We start from the raw sequence: 24,023 nt of genomic DNA on the forward strand, positions 1-24,023 counted from the left end.
GTAATGATGATGATGATAATGATGATGATGATAACGATGATAATAATGATGATGATAATGATGATGATGATGATAATGATGATAATAATGATGATGATGATGATAATGATGATAGTAATGATGATGATGATAATGATGATGATGATAACGATGATAATAATGATGATAATAATGATGATGATGATGATGATGATGATAATAATGATGATGATAATGATGATGATGATAATGATGATGATAATGATGATAATAATGATGATGATGATGATAATGATGATAATAATGATGATGATGATGATAATGATGATGATGATGATGATGATAATAATGATGATGATGATAATGATGATAATAATGATGATGATGATGATAATGATGATGATAATAATGATGATAATGATGATGATAATGATGATGATAATAATGATGATGATAATGATAATGATGATATTGATAATAATGATGATGATAATAATGATGATGATAATAATGATGATGATGATGATGATGATGATAATAATGATGATGATGATGATAATAATGATGATGATAATGATAATGATAATAATGATGATGATAATAATGATGATGATAATAATAATGATGATGATAATAATGATGATGATGATGATAATGATAATGATGATGATAATAATGATGATGATAATAATGATGATGATAATAATGATGATGATGATGATGATAATGATAATGATGATGAGGATGATGATGTCACCTGGTTGTGAGCGTCCTGCTCTTGGCTCTGATCTCGTCTGAGTCGTAGTGGTTCTGTTGGATCATGTTCTGGGCCAGTCGGTCCACCTGGTGCAGCTGCTCCTCCTGCGCCTCCAGCACCTCCTCAAACTGAGCCTGCTGCCTCTGCAGAGCCTGCACCTCCGTCACCGAGCTCTGAGCACACAGGAGGAGAACAAGATGCTGAGCTGTTCTTTATGGTTCTCCACCTCAGACAGGTGAGCAGGAGGTTCTTACCCCCAGGTCCTGGTTGGACAGGAAGGCCTCCTTGTTGGTGAGCCAGCTGTCACACTGCTCCACAGAGGAGAGGAACACCTGCAGGAGAAACAGCCGTTAGCACTGAACCCCAACAAGCTGCTCCTTCTACATGCTCCTCTTGTGTTTCACTACAATATATATCATCTACAAGTCCTGCAGCTCTATGGAACAATTCAAACATGTCTCTGTGCAGAAAAACACAGTTAGAATGACAGAAATCAGAAAGATTTTTATCAGAATAAAATCTAATTTATGTAGTGTCACAAATGTTGTAAAAAAAAAATATATATATATATATATATTTTAAAAAAGACACATAATTACCAAAAAAGACATAAATTTATCAAAAAAGACACACAATTACAAAAAACGATACAAAATAATTTTAAAAAGTCACAAAATTACAAAAAAATGTCTTTGACACTAAGGTGAAGTTGTATTTTTATAAATATAGAAAAATAAATGTGGCATTTTTATTTTAAGCCCTCTATATATAGATATAAATATGTCAACTTAGTTAAAAAAAAGTTTTCATGAGACGACTCATTTAATTTCATTATGGAATACAGTCTCCTGAAATAATAAAATTTGAATTTTAAAATAAAATAAATAATAACATTTGAATAATAAAAAAGAAGTCCTGAAATACTAACATTTGAATAATAAAACAAAGGTCTCCTGAAATAATAAAATTTGAATTGTGAAATAAAAGTCTCCTGGAATAATAAAATTTGAATAATAAAATAAAAGTCTCCTAAAGTAATAACATTTGAATTATAAAATAAAAGTCTTCTGAATTAATACAATTTGAACAACAAAATAAAAGTCTCCTGAAATAATATCATCTGAATTATGAAATAAAAGTCTCCTGAAATAATAACATTTGAATAATAAAAAAGAAATTAGAAAGTATTCTAATAATAGAATAAAAGTCTCCTGAGATCAGGTTGGGGTTGGTGCTGACCTGCAGGGTCCGGGCCTGCTCCAGGGTCGTGCTGCGGTTCTGCCAGGCTCGGTCCAGTCCAGATTTGGCTTCCTCCAGCTGGTTCAGGGCCTTCTGGATCTCTGCCTTCGAACTGTGACCTGACCGGATCAGACCCAGGCCGAAGTCCCGGACGGAGTCGGTGCGCTCGGCGCGGGCGTCGATCTCCGTCTGGAAACAGAGTTGTCACGGTAACAGAGTTGCCACGGTTACATCGCAGCGAGTTCCAGGCGGAGACGAGACTCACCTTCCAGTCCTGATGCTCCACCAGGAGCCGCTCAGCCTCGGCTCGGGTCTTGGGGAGACCTTTCTCCGCCATCTCGCCGCTCTGTTTGACGCTCCACTCCAGCAGGAGGTGCTGGTTGGCTTTGAAGAGCAGCAACTGGTGAGCCTCCTGCAGCTTCTCCCTCCTGAACAAACAGCAGCTCACATGAATCCACATTCAGTGGGCTCAACCATTATTAGTTTTATATCAAAACCATGATTTAAAGGGTTTAATTATGCTGCATGATGAATGTGAAACAATTGTGATCTTGCACTGAATATAAATATCAGCTAACTTTTATTGACAATAATTCAAGTTAACTTAACCTAATCTACTGCTATTAAAACTAAAGCCTCCTTTACCTGAGTTTCACCTCCTTGTCCAGAGTCTTCAGAGCTTTCTGGACCTCCTTCTGTTTGTTCTTCAGCTTGTCACTCATGACTGATCGAGCCTTCAGGTGGTGTGATACCTCCTTCTCCAGAGCCTGAGTGAAGACATTTTATAATGTAATGACCTTTATATTCTACTTTTATTCTAACAACTATGCATTTGAGATCATGTATGCATGGAGTTCCACAAGGCTCAATCCTTAGACCTCTTTTATTGGCTTATTTCCGTGCTTCCACTGAGCCAAAAACAAACATTGTTTGATAATTATTATGCAGATGACACCTAATTTTACCTTGCTCTGTGACAATGTGACTACTGTCTCTCTGAAAAAAAAAGTATGATTGGTGTTGCCTGATCTGATCTTGTTTGAAAAACAAAAACTAGAAGATCTTCAGGTGCTTTCTCGAGAAACCTAAAAGGAGCCAAACAGTAAAGCTACAGGCCTGCAAACTCCAGTGGGAACTCCAAACAAAATGGGTTTTTTTCCCACATCATCACAAAGAATCTTGTTGACACGTGACATTAATACAAGCTGGTTTTACAACAAATAGTCATACTTTGTATACATTAATTTGTACGTGTTTGTTTGGATAAAAAGTGTGGTTCAGCCAAACTTCCTGGCCCATCTCTAGTGTCTCCAATCATCGTTTAAAACCGTCAAGTTTGCAAATATGACTTCCTGCTGGAACATCTGCATTCGCAACCAACTATGCATTTAAGAGTACAATCATGTATGCATGGAGTTACACAAGGCTCAATCCTTGGATCTCTTTTATTTGGCTTTTTTACATGCTTCCACTGAGGCAAAAACCAACAGAATCAGTGATCATTATTATACAGATGACACCTTAATTTATCTTGATCTGTGGCCATGTGACTACAGTGCCCTTAAGTGTCTTTCTGCAAGTATACTGACAAAATGACCAACTGGATATGCCTGAACATCCTTTGGTTAACCCCACCAACTGTTCTTCAGGTGCTTTTTTCTAGAAACCTAAAAGGAGCCAGTAAGCCAATCAATGGACCAAACAGTAAAGTTACAGGCCTGCAAACTCCAGCGTCTAAAGTAGTTAAAGGGGAACTCCACACTAAATGTTTTCTTTCTTCACCTCATCACAAAAAATCTTGTCGACATGTGACTCTATTACGAACATAATTTCATACTTTATGCTTTTTCAGCTCAACATTAATTTGTATGTGTTTGAGGTTAAAAGCTTGGCTCAGACTAATTTAATAAATAAATAAGTAAAACACAATCCTAAGGTGTTGCCAATCCTTTAAAACCGACAAGTTTGGAGATATGACTTCCTGCTGGAACCACCATCATTCTCCACCAACTATGCATTTAATAGGACTATCATGTATGCATGGAGTTCCACAAGGCTCAATCATTGGACCTCTTTTATTTGACTTATTTCCATGCTTCCACTGAGCCAAAAGCCAACAAAATCAGTGATCATTATTATGAACATGACATCTTCATTTACCTTAAAATTGGATGTGCCTGAACAAAATGGCAAAAATAATGCTGCAGGTCTATAAATCTTTGAGGTTTAGTCTCAGAGAGGCTAATTAAAAACATGTTGAAGCGAGGACTCATACTGACCTTTGACCTCTCCTGGATGATGCCGGCCTCTCGCTCTGTTTCCTCGTGGCGTCTGATCAGGTTCTCCACACTGTCCACATCAAACCCACAGTCCTGGCTCTGCAGCAGGAGCATCTGCAGAGACAGAGGACGGACTTTAATAAAGTCTCAGCAGGTGATCTGACGCGTAATTTGTTTTTAAATGCAGCAGCAGATCACTGACCTTCTCATTGGCCCTGTCTCTGACCTCCTCCAGCTCTCTGATGAGGCCGTGCACCACCAGCGCCCTCTCCAGCTTCTTCTTGTAGTTGTTCAGATCGCCGTGAAACTTGCTCCACCTGGAAGAGACGAGATGTTTAGTGCAAAGTTGAGAAGAGGTGAGTTGAAGTGTGAGTGTTACCTGTCGTTGAGCTGCTGTCGCCTCTGTCTGACTGTAAGCAGCTCGTCAGCGCTCTGCCTCTTCTCCAGCCTGCCTGCCAGTCTGTTGATGGCTGTGATGTGAGCGTCATCCACCGTCACCTCCTGCAGGTTAAATACAAAACATCAGCATATTTAATCTGTATATTTGCATAAAGTATGAGCTGTATCTTCTACTGTATCCTTCTGTAGTATTCTACAGGATAGATTTTCATTCTGGACACAACTATGTCATTTCTCAAACATTGTTTAGCACAGACAGATTTCTGTGATTTGACATTTTCTCACCCCGTCTCCAGTTCCTCTGAACTCGCCGAGTTTCTTCAGGAGCTGAACTCCATGTTCGTAATCCTTTCCAACATCTCCAACGTTAATCATCACCTCCTGCAACACAGGTCAGAGGCAGACGTTACAGGCGGCAAGCATGCTGCAAACACGCTGCAAACACACTGCAAACATCCTGCAAAAACGCTGCAAACACGCTGCAAACGCTGCAAACACACTGCACACACGCTGCAAACACCCTGCAAACACGCTGCAAACATGCTGTAAACACCCTGCAAACACCCTGCAAACACACTGCACACACGCTGCAAACACGCTGCAAACACCCTGCACACACACTGCAAACACACTGTAAACACCCTGCAAACACGCTGCAAACACCCTGAAAATATGCTGCAAACACACTGCAAACACACTGCAAACACGCTGTAAACACCCTGAAAATATGCTGCAAACACGCTGCAAACATGCTGTAAACACCCTGAAAATATGCTGCAAACACGCTGCAAACACGCTGCAAACACGCTGCAAACACCCTGCAAACATGCTGCAAACATGCTGCAAACACCCTGCAAACACGCTGCCCACACCCTGAAAATATGCTGCAAACACACTGCAAACCTGCTGCAAACACACTGCAAACACACTGTAAACACCCTGCAAACACGCTGCAAACACCCTGAAAATATGCTGCAAACACACTGCAAACACACTGCAAACACGCTGTAAACACCCTGAAAATATGCTGCAAACACGCTGCAAACATGCTGTAAACACCCTGAAAATATGCTTCAAACACGCTGCAAACATACTGCAAACACGCTGCAAACATGCTGCAAACATGCTGTAAACATGCTGTAAACACCCTGAAAATATGCTTCAAACACGCTGCAAACATACTGCAAACACGCTGCAAACATGCTGCAAACATGCTGCAAACACGCTGCAAACATGCTGCAAACACACTGCAAACACACATGCCCTCTCTCCATCAGTGTCCTACCTTGTGTCTGATCCAGGCCTCCACCTCTTCTACCTTCTGCAGGTACTCCAGGAAGTCTCTGTTGTCTTCCAGAGCTTTCCCTCTGGTGGCGAGGGCCTTCTTCAGCTCCTCCCAGTGGAGCTGCAGGGCGGCTGCACTCTTCTTCACCTCCTTGGAGCGCGGATGTCGAAGGGAGACCATCTCCTCTCCAGCCTCGAGGCATAAAACAACAAGTTTCAGATGTTTATTTATTGTTTAAATATCTAAAAAGATGCTGTCAAAGACAATGTGTGGTCTCACCAGCAGCACGGAGCCGATGATCTCTTTGTGGGCCAGGATCTCCGCCTCAAACACCTGATGCTTCTGCAGAAGCTTCATCTTGGCCTGCAGGTTGCTGAGGTCTGCTTTACTGTCCTCCGTCATCTTCTGCATCCGCTCAGATACCCACTCCTCAGCCTGACACACACACACACACACACACACACACACACACACACACACACACACACACACACACACACACACACACACACACACACACACACACACACACACACACACACACACAGGTAATCACTTGAAACAGACAGACAGGCTTTCTAGAAAAGAGAAGGAGGAACCTTCTCAGAACAAATCTCTGCAAAAGATATAGGATATGATATACCTTTTTGATTCAACTAAAGAAAATTTACAAGTGACATATTTGGTTCAACTATTTTTGGTATCTGGTAAAAAAATAACTATCATGAAGCAATGGGGTAAAGCAGAACTTTGTCAAGGAAATCTGCATAATTTGAAAAACTGAGATTGCAAAAAACACAGATGGAAGAACAACTTGAAGAAATGGACCCAAAATAGTAGCGAAGACTGTGGAAATAAAAAACTGATTTACTTATCAGAACAAAAACATGGACAGATTAAAAATGAAACTCCCAAACAGTGTTGCTTTTCTTCCTCTATTATTATTATCTTGCTGAAACACATAGGGGATATTAAAGTCAGAGGGAATCATTTAAAGACCTAGTTACTTCCCAAAAACAGATCAAAATAAAGGCATTTGAAAGCAATACAGAATATCCGACTCCGATTTATATTTTCAGTCACCCGGGACCTGAATTATCTCTTTCCTACGGTGGCCTGGAAGTGCAAAACACTTTTACAAAATGTGAAACACTTTTACAAAGCTTGAGACAAATTTACATTTGAGAAAACAGTTTTACATATCATTAAAAAAAATACATTAACACAACACTTTTACAAACACTGAAAACAAATTTACAAGTGGCAAAACACTTTTACAAGTGGTGAAACACTTTTACAAGTGGTGAAACACTTTTACAATTGACAAAACAAATATACATTTCAAAAAACAAATTTACATTTCAAAATTTTTAAAAAGTTTTTCACCACTTGTAAAAGTGTTTCGGGACTTGTAAATTTGGTTTTTGAAATGTAAAAGTGTTTCACATTTTGTAAAAGTGTTTTGCACTTCCAGGCCACCGTACTTTCCTTTTCATTAATTAAGATATTTTTACCACATATTGATCCAAAAGGCATAAATTAGAGCATAAAAATGATAGAGAGTGCAGGATATGAAGTGTGTGATCTCTTTGGGGAAATGAAACCTAAACCTTTGGTGTGTGCATAATAATATCACCCTTTGTTCCTTTTATTGATGAACGAGGACAATAAAAAGGAAGTAGAAGTTAAAAGTTACCTCAGCCAGGTCTCTGTTGAACACACACAGCCTCCTGGAGAGCTCCAGCTCCTGCCGGCGTTTGACGGACAGCTCCTTGATCCTCTCCCGTCGCAGGAGGAGGGCCTTGAGTTTGGTTTGAACGCGTCCTCTCTTTTCTCTGCTCAGCTGCTTCTGCAGACGCTCGGCCAGATCCTTCAGCGAGGACAGCTGAGCAACAGGGACGAGTCAGAGAACATCAGAGGTCTAGATCATGATCGCTCCTCTAAAGGCTCAACGTGGACCACATTACCACCTGCAGGATCCACCACTGTGATGGTTTTAATTTACAGAAAAATAATATTTCTTATTTACAATTACTGCAGAACTCAGCTGGGAGGAGAGACATCACACCAGATCTAAAGTCTCTTCAGGCTCTGGCTGCCTGTTTGCTTGATTTTAAGGTTTTTTATTGGTTTATAAAGCTCTTAGTTTTATTTATCAGAGTTGCTTTCAGCGTATGAAGCCTCATTCCCTGTGACTCTGGGGACAAATGAATGTGAGATCAGGTGTAAACCACAGAAGAAGAGCAGACCTTGTCCTCCTGCGAGCTGAGCAGCTTCTCAAACGCTTCGTGACGTTTCATCAGACCCTCCGTCTCGTCCACCGTCTGTCCCAGAGAGCTGTTCTGCAGCAGGATCTGTGCAGGAAGGAAGCAGCGGTGAGACACTGAGCGTCCTCCAGAGGACATAAAGACGAGCGTTTACCTCCTGAGAGCTGGACGTCTTGTCCACGCTGCTCACGTCCCGGTAGAAGACCTGCTCCAGGTGGACGCTCTGCAGCCAGCGCTGCTTCTGGTTCCACTGCTGCTGCAGACGCTCCCGCTGCTCCTGCAGGGCCTGCAGCTTCTCCATCACCTGGAGGAGACACGGACAGCTGGAGCACCACACTGATCTACTGATACACTTCATTATTCAATCATTTCTATTGGTGCAGAGCTCTATTTACTAACACTACTTTATATTGTTGCTGTAAATGTAGTATAGCTTTTAAAAATTATTATTATTTAATGTTTAATTACTTGGTCATTTTAAGTACTTTTACTTCATTTGTCATTTTGTGCACATCTTTGTTGATTTTACATCTTTTATTTTGTGAAATTTTAGGTCTTTTTTTTTTATCATTTTAAATCTTTTTTTGGTCATTTTGTGCCTGTTTTTTTGGGTAATTTTACATATGTTTTAGTCATTTTCCATCTTGTTTTGGCTAATGTTACATTTTAATCTTCAGGTTCCAGCTTTCAGATGATGAACACCACTTCTATCTGCTGTTGACCTGCTGCCTCCCCCTGTAGAGAGGTTTTCAGGGTTTCTAGCAGCAGTAAATCTCTCCTGATGGAGGCTGGATGTTCACCTCCTTCCTGTTGGTGGGGTCCTGCTCCTGCAGCTCCTCCCCCATGTCCAGGGCCTGTTGGTACGTCTCCTGCCGGGCCTCGATCTCGGCCCACAGCTGCTGGTGCTGCGCCAGCTGCAGGTCGGCGGTGGCCACGTCGCTGATGCTCTCCTCGGCGGCCATCGCTCCGATCAGCTGGCTGCACCACAGGAAGTAGTCCTGGGCCTGCAGAGACACAGAGAGGTGAGAGCATTTAATACAGTCTATGGGTGAGAGCATTTAATACAGTCTATGGGCGAGAGCATTTAATACAGTCTATGGGTGAGAGCGTTTAATACAGTCTATGGGTGAGAGCATTTAATACAGTCTATGGGTGAGAGCATTTAATACAGTCTATGGGTGAGAGCATTTAATACAGTCTATGGGTGAGAGCATTTAATACAGTCTGTGGGTGAGAGCATGTAATACAGTCTATGGGTGAGAGCATTTAATACTGTCTATGGGTGAGAGCATTTAATACAGTCTATGGGTGAGAGCATTTAATAGAGTCTATGGGTGAGAGCATTTAATACAGTCTATGGGTGAGAGCATTTAATACAGTCTGTGGGTGATAGCATTTAATACAGTCTATGGGTGAGATCATTTAATACAGTCTATGGGTGAGAGCATTTAATACAGTCTATGGGTGAGAGCATTTAATACAGTCTATGGGTGAGAGCATCTAATACAGTCTATGGGTGAGAGCATTTAATAGTCTATGGGTGAGAGCATCTAATACAGTCTATGGGTGAGAGCATTTAATACAGTCTATGGGTGAGAGCATTTAATACAGTCTATGGGTGAGAGCATTTAAAACAGTCTATGGGTGAGAGCATTTAATAGTCTATGGGTGAGAGCATTTAATACAGTCTATGGGTGAGAGCATTTAATACAGTCTATGGGTGAGAGCATTTAATACAGTCTATGGGTGAGAGCCGAGCAGCACCAGGGATCACTGGTGCTGAATCAGCATCTGTCCGTCCTCACCGTGTTCAGGAACAGGTATCTCTGGCACGCCACTTTCAGCTCCTCCTCCCTCTGCTCAGCGTGGAGCCGGAGCTCCTCCCACCGCTCCACCACCTCCTGCTGCACCTCCTGCAGGCCGAGCTTCAGCCGAGGAGTACAGAGGTCCAGGATGGAGTCAGCCTGGTCCAGCTGCTCCTGAAGCTAGAACACACACACACACACACACACACACACACACACACACACAAAATTTCAGTCTTAGAATAGCAAAAGTGAATATCAAAAATTGAATAAAATAACAAGAAATGGATGACAAGCAGTATCAACAAGAAGTAAAAAAAGAAATATAGAAATTAAGAACTATAAGGAAAGACTCTATAGTAAATAATTTAAATAACAGGGACATCCAAGGACTGAGCCCTGTGGAACTCCACACATGCATGATTGTACTCCCTGTTTTCCCCACAGAAGCTTTCTACAATAAAGAGAGTATTTTGGGCATTTCCTAAAAATAAGAAATGTCTTAAAAACAAGGTAATGAAGTTAAACGGTGTCTACCTGAGCCTCTGTGGCAGCCAGCTCATACAGGAGAGCTTCGTGTCTTTTCAACTGTGACATCACTCCTCGCAAATCCTTCGCCACGTCGTCTGGGATGCTCTTCTGTCGCTCCTACAGAGAGAAGAACTGATTCAGCAGTGTGTGTGTGTGTGTGTGTGTGTGTGTGTGTTTCTGTGTGTGTCTGTGTCTGTGTGTGTGTCTGTGTGTGTGTGTGTCTGTGTGTGTGTGTGTGTGTGTCTCTGTGTGTCTGTGTGTGTGTGTGTCTCTGTGTGTCTCTGTGTGTGTTTCTGTGTGTGTTTCTGTGTGTGTCTGTGTGTGTCTGTGTGTGTGTCTGTCTGTGTGTGTGTGTGTGTGTGTCTGTGTCTCTGTGTGTGTGTGTGTCTCTGTGTGTGTGTGTGTGTGTGTGTCTCTGTGTGTGTGTGTGTGTGTGTGTGTCTCTGTGTGTCTGTGTGTGTGTGTGTGTCTCTGTGTGTCTGTGTGTCTCTGTGTGTGTTTCTCTGTGTGTGTGTGTGTGTGTCTGTGTCTGTGTGTGTGTGTGTGTGTCTCTGTGTCTGTGTGTGTGTGTGTGTGTGTGTGTGTGTGTGTGTGTGTACCCTGATGAGGCTCAGAGCGTCCGTCAGCTCTTTGTAGAAGCGGTGACTCTCTTCGGCGTTCTGCAGCTGATCCTGGCGCTCCCTGGCCACGCCCTTTAAATCCTCCCAGCATGCACTGCAGGAAAATGTCACAATTAACAGAAAAATAAAACAGAAAGTTGCATCTTCGGGTCTGACTCTTGTCATTTTGTGCCTTTTTTGGGTAATTTTACGGCTTTTATTGGTCATTTTACATATTTTTTTGTCATTTAGTGCCTTTTCTTTTGTCATTTTGTGGGTTTTTTGGGGTAATTTTCCACCTTTTTTAATCTTTACACATCTCTTTTTGTCATTGTGCTAACATTGACTGTGTACCTGAGCTGCTGCAGCGTCTCTCGGGCTGCAGAGCTCTGTGGATGTTTCTTGTGGATGAGTCGGGCAGCCAGCTCTCTGCAGCTCTTCAGTCGCTCCTCTCCGACCTCCAGCTGCTTCAGGAAACCTTCAAACTTCCCACGAAGCAACTGAAACATCCGACACAGAAAAGAGAAACTCTTGACTTCACAGCGACCGTTACCATCATCACAGTGAGAACTCTCCCGTTAACAACCTGAACGTGTTGGTAGTCGTTGCCGAGGTCCTGGGACTCGGCGGTCTGTCTCTGCTGGTTCATCCAGTCCTCCAGCTCCGACGTCTCTCGACTGAACTCGTGGAGATGGAGGACTTCCTGTAACCTCTGACCCCTGGAGGGAGAGACGGCAGGTCACAGAAACAGAAAGTTAGTTATTGTATCACCAAGGAGCAGAATTTAATCTTTTAACAGGATCCGGTTACTGCAATCGCTTTATTTTGGACAGAAATATCTCAATTTCTAGCTTTTTTGGGTCATTTTAAGTCTTTTTTTGGTCATGTTTACATCTTTTTTGTGCCTTCTTTTGAGCAGAATTTAAAGCTTTGAGCCGTCACTATGAGCGTCCTGAGTTCTTCCTGAACGTCTACATATGTTTTTTTTAAAGAAAAATGAAATAATAGCTTTGTTAGAGCGATCTAAAAAAACTGTTCCATCTCCCTTTTTCAGAAATCTTCCTGTGTTTTTAATATGGGAGCCAATGAGGCTGTTGGTGGTGTTGGTGGATCATCTGTGCGTCCTACGCCCAAACTATAACTCTGACAGCTTTACCAGAGGATTGTGAGGGAGAAGACTAATTTTCCTACGTTTCTATGTATAAATTATTTCTGTAGAGTGGAATTTGCGGCCTGAAGCGCAGTTTTAAAATTTATTTTTTGACAGTTTCTTCTCTCCCTCTACACTCTGGCGATGATTTCACACACTCTGACATGAACATTCCGTGCAATACACACCCATTATAATCTCAGAATTTCTCCAAAAATGATCATGGTCATTGAACAGGGATTGATAAAAAACTATATGACCTATCGAAACGTGGATTAATACACCGATACACAAGACTTGTGTCTACTGTTTAAAGTTTAAATGGAGTCTCTAGCTGAAATTATGCCGGAGAAGTAGACGTTTAAAAATCTCCAATTATTGTTCTTTTTCACTCATTTTTTGTCGGCCGTCCCATTCATTTCAATGCAAAATTTTGGCCAGTTCAATTCGTATTCTGTTGAGAAAAGTAATAGCACACCGATCCCGATCAAACTGCACGTTTTGATATATAATTTGTCCTGCAACTCTTCAAGTTGTAGGACTAGTAGCGGGACAAAATTGCGTCCGGAAGAGGAAGAAGAAGAAATCCACAGTATAACAGTAGTGCAGCACTGGTCCCTACAGATATTGCTGGATGGGACCAGTGCTGGGGAGATTGCCCCAAGGTCCTAATAATGATGATGATGATGATGAAGGCTGTGTTTGCAGCCTGTACCTGAGAGCAGCCTGGTGCTGTAGCTGCTGGTTCAGGCTGCTGAGGCGGCTGTAGGGCCGGTTCAGCTCCTTCAGGCTCCAGTTCTGCACCGCCTGCTCCACCTGGTCTCCTAACTCCTCCACCTCCACCTGCAGCACCTCCAGCTGGCCCTCCAGCACCTGCAGCCAGTCACCAGATACTGGTCACATACACATCTGACCACCTCACATGTTCTTTAACCCTTCTGCATCTCTTTTTAACCTAAACTTTTTAAATCATTTTGGCTGTTAATGTTTATGGCATGAAGTTTTTTAACCTGAGTTCCTATAATAAGTCTGTAATAAACTGTGTATCCCTTAAGGTCAAAAACATCCCACTGAAACCATTAAAACCATCATTTTTGGTCCCGTTACAGGATCAAATATATCTATATATCTATATATATATAGATATATAGATACAATAATAATAATATCATTTTTTTTGTTGCTATTTTGTTCCTTTTTTTGTGGTCATTTTACTTTTTTTTTCATTTTGTGCCTGTTTTAGTCATTTTATGTCTTTTTTTTGTAATCTTAAATATGTTTTGGGTCATTTTTACATATTTTTTGTCATTTTGTGCCTTTTTAACCTGAGTTCCTATCATAAGTCTGTAATAAACTGTGTATCTCTTAAGGTCAAAAACATCCCACTGAAACCATTAAAACCATCATTTTTGGTCCCGTTACAGGATAAAATATACATATATATATATATATTTTGCTATTTTGTTCCTTTTTTTTTGTGGTCATTTTACTTTTTTTCATTTTGTGCCTGTTTTAGTCATTTTATTGTCCCATTACAGGATCAAATATTATATATATTAAATCGATGTCGAGCCCTGGCCGCAAAAAACATATTTTACATTTTTTAAAGTGTTATTGCTGCTGTAAAAAAAATATATAGGTGATAGTTATTGACATATCTCCTGTTGTGAAAAAAAAATAAAAATATGATGAATAAATATACAATCTCAAAAAAGCATTCAGTATAAAGGCAATAATTACATTTGTGTGTGGGGTTTTTTTTTTTAAATAACTAATTAGTGAAAATGGAAAATGATCTTAATTTGTAATATTTTCATAGCTTTCTTAGGGGACATTTTTCCTCTGAGGTAACAAGTGGAAGTGCAAAAAAAGCATCCTTAAATATTAAGTACAGAAAATAATTACATTTTGTGCAAAAGCAGCATTATGCAACCAATATTTAAAGGGCTGAAATTTTCGAATATTAATGAAAATTTGGAAGTTATAAGTCACTGACATACCTAAAACATTTAACTCAGTAAAAGTGGAAAAAAATATAAATATTTAGTATTTAATAGCAATTTTAATGGACAAGGACATTTTTGAAGTGGACGTTTTTTTAATCTAAAAAATATGCATTATAATATTTAATAATATAATTTTAGTATATAATATAATTTTAGTTTTTAAAATCCTTTTATATTTTATTAAAGTATGACAAAACATTTTTTTAAGAGATGCACAACGGTTAAAACTGATACTGATAAAATATATTTATCTATTTAACTCAAATAAAAGCTACAGAAAAAAGGTACAATACAAATGATAAATATCTGCAGAGGTCAGTTTGAGTTGGAGATACAATTTCTTATTTTTGAAGTGTTGAGTATCAGGGGAGAGGCCTAGATAAGTATTTTATACTTCAGCCTACTCCCTTTTTTTTCGAACCAAAATGATATAAGGAAATGCATATTGAATATTAAGTTAACTGGTTCTTATTTCTATCTTATTACTTAGACGGGGCAGATGCATGTATATGTATGGGGCTTTATATACAGTATGTGTGTAAATGTTTATATGTTTATATACATCTGTTTAATGGTGTCTATGTGAGTATGTGTATGAATATGTATGTGCATCTAGCCTACGCTGTTGTAGTTTATGTTGTTTTGTTTTTTCGGTTCGAAAAGAAGAATTAATAAAATGAAAAAAAATGAAAGTTGTGGAGGAGTCCCACAGGGAAGGACCTGAGGTCCTCTGTAGTTCTGGGACTCGTACCGTGTGTTTGGTGAGTAAACTCTGCGTGGCCAGCTCGTCTTTGCCGTAGTCGTCGGTGTTCACCAGAGCGAGAGTCTCGTTCATCCGGGACTCCAGCTCGGAGCAGTCCAACAACAGCTGGAGGAGGGACACATTAATAATCATATCAATAATAATTATAATAATAACATACTGTTCTCATCAGAGTTATGAAACAGTACGCTAAACTCATTTCTCCAAAAATCTCCTCCAATGATCAGGCTGTTTGAAGTACTTGGCAGGATTTTAATGACGAAAAGGTAAAACTGAAAATAAACAAATAATACAGACAATATTAACCATTTGCATGAGTCAAATATACCTTAAAACATGTTAAATCCTCCTAAACAAATATACAAATACAAATAAACATACTCACTGGCAATGCCACAAGAATAAAGAAGGATTGTTGCTCTACCGGAAAACAAAACAGGACTCCTCTAACCATAAGGAGACCGGAGAGTCACCAAAATAAAAGTCACCTCTTCAAAATAAAAGTTCTTCAATTTCTACCAACTGTTACATGACAAATAATAATCCATGTGTAAAGCCCTCTCACCTGTTCTCTGGTGATGGCCTTGCTCAGGTGAGCTGCTCTCCTGCTGCAGGCCTCCTCCAGCTCCTCCCACTCTGCACTCAGGTGTTCGCACCTGCAGAAGCAAACAGTCATTTATCAAGGAGAACGGGAAGTCTGACAGGAAATGTAATGAAAGAAAAATGAAAAATGAAAGAAAAATGTTATGATGAAAACACGACAGCACCTCTGGAGCACTTCCTCTCCGTCTGACTGGCTGGATTTGGCCTGGCCCCGCCCCTTCTCCAGGACGTGGCTCAGGTGTTTCCGGTGGGCGTTCACTTCCGCCTGCAACTCCTGCATGAAGACATCAGGTTTTATAGAAGGTTAAGATAAAAAAAATTGATCTTGATAAGTCATAAATCACCCTCAAGTTCATAATCACATTCACATTCTGTTATCTGGACTACACAGTTGTAGAAAAGAAGACTTTGTTTAGTTTTTTCAACAATAATTAACAAACTGCAGTGCAGCTGGCACCTTGTGTTTCTGCATGAGGCTGATGGCTCCAGCCAGACTCTTGTCGTATCCACATGTTGCGGTAATATGTATAACAACGGACTATAATTGACCCATTTCTAGGCATTTTAAAATTTGACAATTTTTGACAAAGATTTACTTTTTTTTTTTTGAAAGGCTCATTTTTGTACATCCCATAATATGGTGTTTTTCTGCAATTTCTGGCCATAATATGCTCTAATATGTTTCAACAGACTATAATTGACCAATTTTAAGCATTTTTAGACACATTAAAATTTGACAATTTTTGACAAAAATAGACATATGAGTTATATTTCAGGTAGTAATTTTTGGACATGCCATAGTGTGCTAACTTGTTGCTATTTTTTGACAAATAGTTCTTGACCCGTGAGTCCTGGGATTCGAACCAGCGACCCCTGTGATAACAAGCTGATTTCCTAACCTCTCGGCCACAGACCAAACAGATATAATTGTATTTTTCAGCTAGTTTCAGACAAACTATACCACCATTGGCCTATTTTATTTCATAGGCTATTTTTATTTAAGATATTTGTTTATTTAAATGTGCACTTTATGGAGCTTTAATTTTTTAAAAGGTACTCCTGTTCTACAGTATTTATGTTTACTTAAATAAACAGTTTCAATAAAACTACTTGTAACATGTCAGATTTGACTTTGACTGAACATTTGCTCTCAGTTTTTTAACAATAATTAACAAACTGCGGTGCAGCTGGTACCTTGTGTTTCTGCATGAGGCTGATGGCTCCGGCCAGACTCTTGTCGTATCCGCTGGATCCGGCGGCGGGAACGTGTTCAGAGATCCAGCTGAGCTCCAAGTCCACGTCGTGGTAAAAGCCGAACAGCAGCACCGCCGCCTCCAGCTGGGCGCGGCGCCGGTCCAGAGGCTTCTGCAGAGACTTGAACCTGCAGCGAGACATCATCACATCAGTGACAACATCTGGTTCATGTCCCATAAATATAAAGACACGATGGTTAGTTTATTATTTTCCAGGAAGTCTAAAGTTCCCTCAGCTTCCAAAGTTCACAGTGTTTCTAATAATATTATTTATTTTAAATATTTTTAGCTAATTTTGATATTTTTTGAGGATAGTTTTATATATTTTAGGCAATTTTAATATTTTTAATATTTAATAATTTTTCATTCAAATTATTTTATTATTAATTTATTTAAGTATTTTTTAATTTAAGGCTGTTGTGATTTTTTAAATTTTATTTAATTGCACTTTTTTTTGTCTGCAGGTTTAATTCTCCCTGCAGCCCTTTACTGCATGTAGATTAAAGGCAAAAATACCCCCAAAATATATGCAATAAAGAAAAAAGTTCATTACTCTTTGAAAGGCTGTACTTGCATTATAATCCTGTTATATTTTCATTATATCAGCGGCATAAATTGGTCTTAGAATAACAATAATATTGCAATCATTTCTGGGAAAATAAATCATCAAACAGAAGTATTTATTGTGATGAAATGCAGAGGAGGAAATGAAACTAAGAGCGTCTCTCCTGACAGTGAACCGTCTGTTGTTTATTAGTTTTTAAAATCAGAAATGAGTGTTTTATTCCCTGGGTGGGGACTGACAGGGTGAGGTAGGTGTCGGTCTCCTGCAGGATGGTCTGCGAGTCGAAGTGGGTGGAGGCGAGGCGTTTGGCTCTGCTGACGATGGAGTTGATCTTCTCCGCCAGCTCCTTGGCCTCCTGCTCCAGCTGCTGATGCTCCTGCTCACACAAACACCGACCATCAGCGTTTACAGCTCAATGCTAAACATATAGCGGCTAGCGTGCTAGCTAGCGTGGATTGTGTTTTACTTCAAAAACCAAAGTATTCTAGTTTACAGAAGGTCTACCTACCTATAGGCTACCTGGATTTATGAAATGTTCTATATTTATAAATATGCTATTGTTACACTTAATGGCAAAAATGTCACTGGTCTGTTGGACTTGAACAAAAATAAACAATATTTTTGTTGCTTCAGCTTATGTATTCAGTCATTATTCAATGGTATACTAAAAATACATGTGAAAAAAATGACTTCTCACTGTTCTCAGGTCAAATATTTATATGCAATTAAAATGCGATTAATTTGATTAATTAATTTCAAAGCCTCTAATTAATTAGATTAATTTTTTTATCGAGTCCCGGTCCTAGTATTTATATATAAATTCTGTTTTATTTTTTTATTTTTTTTAATCTTATTTTTTTTAAAGAGAAAGAAATCCAACTTGTGTTTTTTTCTCTTTTCCTGATTTCTGTCATTCTAACTGTGTTATTCTACACCAAGAATGTTTAAGTGGTTTGATAAAAATCAATTAAAAAAAGTTTTATGTCCTCAATGTGTCAATTCTTCTCTGCGGTATTAAAAATAGAATTTATATTTTCCAAGGTTTTGTATCAAAGTCCTGTGCAGTGGTGGAATGTAACTAAGTACATTTACTCAAGTACTGTACTTTAGTACAATTTTTAGGTACTTTTACTTTACTTGAGTATTTCTGCATTTGTATCTTTATACTTCTACTCCAATACATTTTGAGGTAAATGTGGTACTTTTTACTCCACTATATTTAGCTGACAGCTTTAGTTACTTTTCAGGTTGAGATTTAACAAGAAAAACATGATACATTTAAAGTGATGAGACATTAAAAAAAAAAAAAAAAAACACCTCATAACAGTATATTAAAATTAGCTTTAGTTACTTTTCGGGTCAAGAGTTAACATAAAAACATGATCAATTTAAAGTGATTACGCATGTTTATAAATTAAACCACATAAAGTAAATAGTTAAAATGAGCTCTACACTGACAACAGTAACATTCTGTTTACATAAATGCATCAATAAAAATAATCAAAAAATATATTTAGAATATATTAAACAATCTGAGTGGGTCCATTTTGCATAACAAGTATATTTACTTTTGGTACTTTAAGTACATTTTGATGCTGATACTTTTGTACTTTTACTTCAGTAAGTTTTGAATGCAGGACTTTTACTGTAGTGGAGTAATTTCACAACATGGCACCAGTACTTTTACTTAAGTAAGGGATCTGAATACTTCTTCCACCACTGGTCCTGTGAAACACTTTCTCTGAATAAAGAAGTTTAATCAGCTTCAGTCTGACCTTCAGCAGCTGTCTGCTGGAGCGGAGGTCGTGACCTTTGGCGGCGTTGTTCAGCATCCACTGGATCGCCTCGATCTTCAGCTTGGCGTCCTGATGTACAAGAAATAAAAACATTGAAATTACAAATGAGAAACATTTGATGAAAGATGCTGTGCAACACCTGCATCTGTAAAGAGTTTATTTCACTTCACTAACCTCATTTTAACATGATTCATGAAATCACTCCTGACGTATTCAGCATCCAAATAAGTTTCTACACATTTCTACGTTTTTTTTCTTTTTTAAATCATTATATAATAATAATGATCAATTATTTATTTTTTCCTCTTATTCCCCTTGTATTTTTTTAATGTAACTTATCAACATATTTTCCTGTTTTGTTATTTAACCTATTCTTATTTTATTTTGTATGTTTTCTTACGTTTGTACTTGGTAAGTAATTTTCAGTGTTGGCAGTAACAGAATACAGTAATAATATTTATAATATTTTCTCAGTAACGAGTCGTGTACGAAATTACTAATAAAACATTTAATCAAGTATTTCTCCAGAGCAGGGAAAATAATAAATTGGTCATAACTGCTGGTAATTTCCATCATTTTTGAGAGTGTCCTATTATTTCTTCTTTATGTATAGATGTGGTTACAGAGATCAGATCAATAATCGATACAGACCTAATTTTAATTTTAGTGTTATGTGTTTGGTGAAGGTGCCGACAAGGCAGAAAAAACCTCCAACAATCCCTGAACGGACTGAAAGAGTTCAGAAGGAACGACTGACGAGAAATGGAAATCTTTGAGGTGATTTCTACACTGAATCTTTGTCTTATTTCCCTTCAAAGTTTCAAAGACAATCACAGATTAAACAGGACTCTACTCTCTGTCTGTCTGTTCTGTTGTACCTGCAGCAGCTCCATCAGCTGCTCCTGCTGTCCTGCCTGCCTCAGCTTGTCTCCTCTGTCGGCCATCTTGTTCTGCAGCGTCCTCCACCTGCTGCTGACCTGAGTCTTCTTCCTGCTGATGCTCTGGCTGCTGTAGTGCTCCTGGGCCAGCATCTCCTCCCCGAGCTGCAGAGAACAAACACCCTGTGAGCTGTGTGTCCTCACTAGAGCTGTGTGTGCTGCAGTGGATTGTGTGTGGTGCAGTGGTTTGTGTGGTGCAGTGGTTTGTGTGGTGCAGTGGTTTGCGTGTGTTGCAGTGGTTTGCGTGTGCTGCAGTGGTTTGCGTGTGCTGCAGTGGTTTGTGTGTGCTGCAGTGGCTTGTGTGTGCTGCAGTGGCTTGTGTGTGCTGCAGTGGCTTGTGTGTGCTGCAGTGGTTTGCGTGTTGTGCAGTGGTTTGCGTGTGGTGCAGTGGTTTGCGTGTGGTGCAGTGGTTTGCGTGTGGTGCAGTGGTTACTGTGTGGTGCAGTGGTTACTGTGTGGTGCAGTGGTTTGTGTGGTGCAGTAGTTTGTGTGTGGTGCAGTGGTGCAGTGTGTGCTACAGTGGTTTGCGTGTGCTGCAGTGGTTTGCGTGTGCTGCAGTGGTTTGCGTGTGCTGCAGTGGTTTGCGTGTGGTGCAGTGGTTTGCGTGTGGTGCAGTGGTTTGTGTGTGCTGCAGTGGTTTGTGTGTGGTGCAGTGGTTTGTGTGTGGTGCAGTGGTTTGTGTGTGGTGCAGTGGTTTGCGTGTGCTGCAGTGGTTTGCGTGTGCTGCAGTGGCTTGTGTGTGCTGCAGTGGCTTGTGTGTGCTGCAGTGGCTTGTGTGTGCTGCAGTGGCTTGTGTGTGCTGCAGTGGTTTGCGTGTGGTGCAGTGGTTTGCGTGTGGTGCAGTGGTTTGCGTGTGGTGCAGTGGTTACTGTGTGGTGCAGTGGTTACTGTGTGGTGCAGTGGTTTGTGTGGTGCAGTAGTTTGTGTGTGGTGCAGTGGTGCAGTGTGTGCTACAGTGGTTTGCGTGTGCTGCAGTGGTTTGCGTGTGCTGCAGTGGTTTGCGTGTGGTGCAGTGGTTTGCGTGTGGTGCAGTGGTTTGCGTGTGCTGCAGTGGTTTGTGTGTGGTGCAGTGGTTTGTGTGTGGTGCAGTGGTTTGTGTGTGGTGCAGTGGTTTGTGTGTGGTGCAGTGGTTTGTGCGTGGTGCAGTGGTTTGCGTGTGGTGCAGTGGTTTGTGTGGTGCAATGGTTTGTGTGTGGTGCAGTGGTTTGTGTGTGCTGCAGTGGTTTGTGTGTGCTGCAGTGGTTTGTGTGTGGTGCAGTGGTTTGCGTGTGGTGCAGTGGTTTGCGTGTGGTGCAGTGGTTTGCGTGTGGTGCAGTGGTTTGCGTGTGGTGCAGTGGTTTGTGTGGTGCAGTGGTTACTGTGTGGTGCAGTGGTTTGTGTGTGGTGCAGTGGTTTGTGTGTGGTGCAGTGGTTTGTGTGTGGTGCAGTGGTTTGTGTGGTGCAGTGGTTTGTGTGTGGTGCAGTGGTTTGTGTGGTGCAGTGGTTTGTGTGTGGTGCAGTGGTTTGTGTGGTGCAGTGGTTTGTGTGTGGTGCAGTGGTTTGTGTGTGGTGCAGTGGTTTGTGTGTGGTGCAGTGGTTTGCGTGTGGTGCAGTGGTTTACCTGCAGCAGTGGTTTGTGTGGTGCAGTGGTTTGTGTGGTGCAGTGGTTTGTGTGGTGCAGTGGTTACTGTGTGGTGCAGTGGTTTACCTGCAGCAGTGGTTTGTGTGGTGCAGTGGTTTGTGTGGTGCAGTGGTTACTGTGTGGTGCAGTGGTTTACCTGCAGCAGTGGTTTGTGTGTGTGGTGCAGTGGTTTGTGTGTGGTGCAGTGGTTTGTGCAGTGGTTTACCTGCAGCAGTCTGTCCAGGCGGACCTGGTTGGCCTGCATCTCGCTCTCGGCCGCCTCGTGTCTCTTCAGCTTCCTCAGGACGTTGGTCGGGTCGCGGTACGACTCGTCCTCCGCCACTTTAAACTTCTCGTCCATCCACAGCAGCAGCTCGTCTGCGTCCCTCTGGAACTCCTGCAGAACCAAACACAGAGACCGTTAACCCTCTGGAGCCCAGCCAGCAAGACTTTTACATTTTCCTCCCTAAAAAACATCTATATCCATCTATAAGTGCTGCAGCCCTGTGGAATCTGCACAATCATGGCTAGAACAACTCAACACTTTTACAAATACCCACAAGTGTCACAAATGTTGAAAAAAACCCCCACAGAATTACAAAGACACAAAATTACCAAAAAAAGACACAAAATAACAAAACAAAGACATAAAAAGACACAAAATTACAAAAAAAAAGACCTAAAAGACCAAAAAAGATCTTGTGATGGTTGTGGTCGATGATTGTGTGATGGACATAAAAAGACACAAAATAATCCAAAAAAAGTTGCAAAAGACCAAAAAGAACACACAACATTCCCTAAAAAATGACCTAAAAGACACAAAATAACAAAGAGACACAAAATCACCAAAAAATACATAAAAATACCAAATAAAGACACAAAATTACCAAAAAAGACGTAAAAATACCAAAAAAATAATTAATGTTTCATGTTTTAACAGGATCTGGTTAGTACAAACGTTTTATTTTATATGACACATGTAGAATAAAGAGATTCTGACACAAATATCAACATTTAACACAAGTTTTGGTCACTTTTTATAAAGGAAACCTTTCAAGTACCATCGGAAAGTTTAAACTCTGACAATACCGTCACTTTATTTTAGTTTCTTTCTACGATAAATGCTGGATTTTTGCAGATTTTTAAAAGAAAAAAGAAAACATACTTTAGGGGGGTTCAGAAGGTTAAACATTTTTTTAAAGGTTTTATCAATAAAGGTTCCAGGAGTCATCAGCACCACTGAGGTCTCAGGTGAATAATGTCGTGAATAATAACGGTCCTCATGGTTTGATAATAACACTAATACTAAATATAATATAATAATAATAATAATGATAATAGTACCTGGTATTGGTTTGAAGCCAGCAGCAGGCTCCTCCTCTGTTTGCTGCTCTCCTTCAGCTTCCTGTTGACCTTCTGGATGCTCCTGCTGCGCTCCTTAATGCTTCAACACAAACCAAATCATCTTACTAACTTTATTACACACAGACTTTATTACTGCTGCTGGAGTTCAGGTCAAGGCAAGTCACATTTATTTAAAAAGTACATTCAAAAACAACTCAAGCGCTGGAGAATAAGTGTGTTTAGAGCCTAAAAGGTGGATCAGATAGAGAGGAAGCTGGAGTTTAGATCAGTTGGGAATAAGGGCTTAAAGAATCTGAGATATAGGAGGGGTCAGACCATTTAGAGCTTTAAAGAGGAAAAACAAGCTTCAAATCAACAATTAGTCAAAAATCAATGACAAAATGAGTTGCAGGCAAATGTAATTGTTGATAATTATTGGTTTACGTCATCGTTTTTCATGCTGTGTGCAAGTTTGGTAGTATTTCAACCTAAACCCTGCAGAGAAGATGAGGAACATGATTCTGTTAGATGTTTTATGTCATTCCACTGCACCTTGACAAACAAATGAGAATTTGGCAACAGAGGTCCTACAGAAAGGAATATGTAAATCATTCTTTCTTCTTATAAGATGTGCATGATAATGAGAATTAAATTCAAAGTAACTATGAAAAAAGTTAGGTAAAGATGCAGGAAGGCAAATTACTCTATACATAAGAACCCTGTTTGATACTTATTGACCTCATAAATTGTAGGTAGTTGCAATTGTTTAAATAATGGTTTAGTTTATGGGCTAAATAAGAAGAGTTAGTGGCAATTCTTACAAAGGATTTCTGAAATCTATGAATTGCCTGTAAATAAGAATGGT

The 24,023-nt window shown here is 40.0% G+C and overlaps 1 protein-coding gene across 1 annotated transcript in view; it reads right to left on the reverse strand.

Annotated features, from left to right (window-relative positions):
- Window positions 1–24,023, reverse strand: part of sptbn5 (spectrin, beta, non-erythrocytic 5) — a 65,792-nt gene that overhangs the window by 18,679 nt on the left and 23,090 nt on the right. The window contains 30 exon segments of the mRNA XM_059352639.1: window positions 737–909; window positions 991–1,068; window positions 1,976–2,164; window positions 2,241–2,403; window positions 2,621–2,742; window positions 4,255–4,368; window positions 4,457–4,571; window positions 4,634–4,755; window positions 4,939–5,034; window positions 5,939–6,130; window positions 6,218–6,373; window positions 7,635–7,823; window positions 8,188–8,292; window positions 8,360–8,509; window positions 9,006–9,209; window positions 10,011–10,190; window positions 10,548–10,658; window positions 11,141–11,255; window positions 11,495–11,640; window positions 11,727–11,859; window positions 13,006–13,163; window positions 15,048–15,164; window positions 15,625–15,715; window positions 15,827–15,936; window positions 16,857–17,043; window positions 17,720–17,856; window positions 19,256–19,345; window positions 20,155–20,319; window positions 22,041–22,211; window positions 23,159–23,258. Coding sequence (XP_059208622.1) covers window positions 737–909; window positions 991–1,068; window positions 1,976–2,164; window positions 2,241–2,403; window positions 2,621–2,742; window positions 4,255–4,368; window positions 4,457–4,571; window positions 4,634–4,755; window positions 4,939–5,034; window positions 5,939–6,130; window positions 6,218–6,373; window positions 7,635–7,823; window positions 8,188–8,292; window positions 8,360–8,509; window positions 9,006–9,209; window positions 10,011–10,190; window positions 10,548–10,658; window positions 11,141–11,255; window positions 11,495–11,640; window positions 11,727–11,859; window positions 13,006–13,163; window positions 15,048–15,164; window positions 15,625–15,715; window positions 15,827–15,936; window positions 16,857–17,043; window positions 17,720–17,856; window positions 19,256–19,345; window positions 20,155–20,319; window positions 22,041–22,211; window positions 23,159–23,258 — 4,179 coding nt within the window.

This window comes from Centropristis striata, chromosome 16 (genome assembly GCF_030273125.1).
Source record: "Centropristis striata isolate RG_2023a ecotype Rhode Island chromosome 16, C.striata_1.0, whole genome shotgun sequence".
NCBI classification, from domain to species: domain Eukaryota; kingdom Metazoa; phylum Chordata; class Actinopteri; order Perciformes; family Serranidae; genus Centropristis; species Centropristis striata.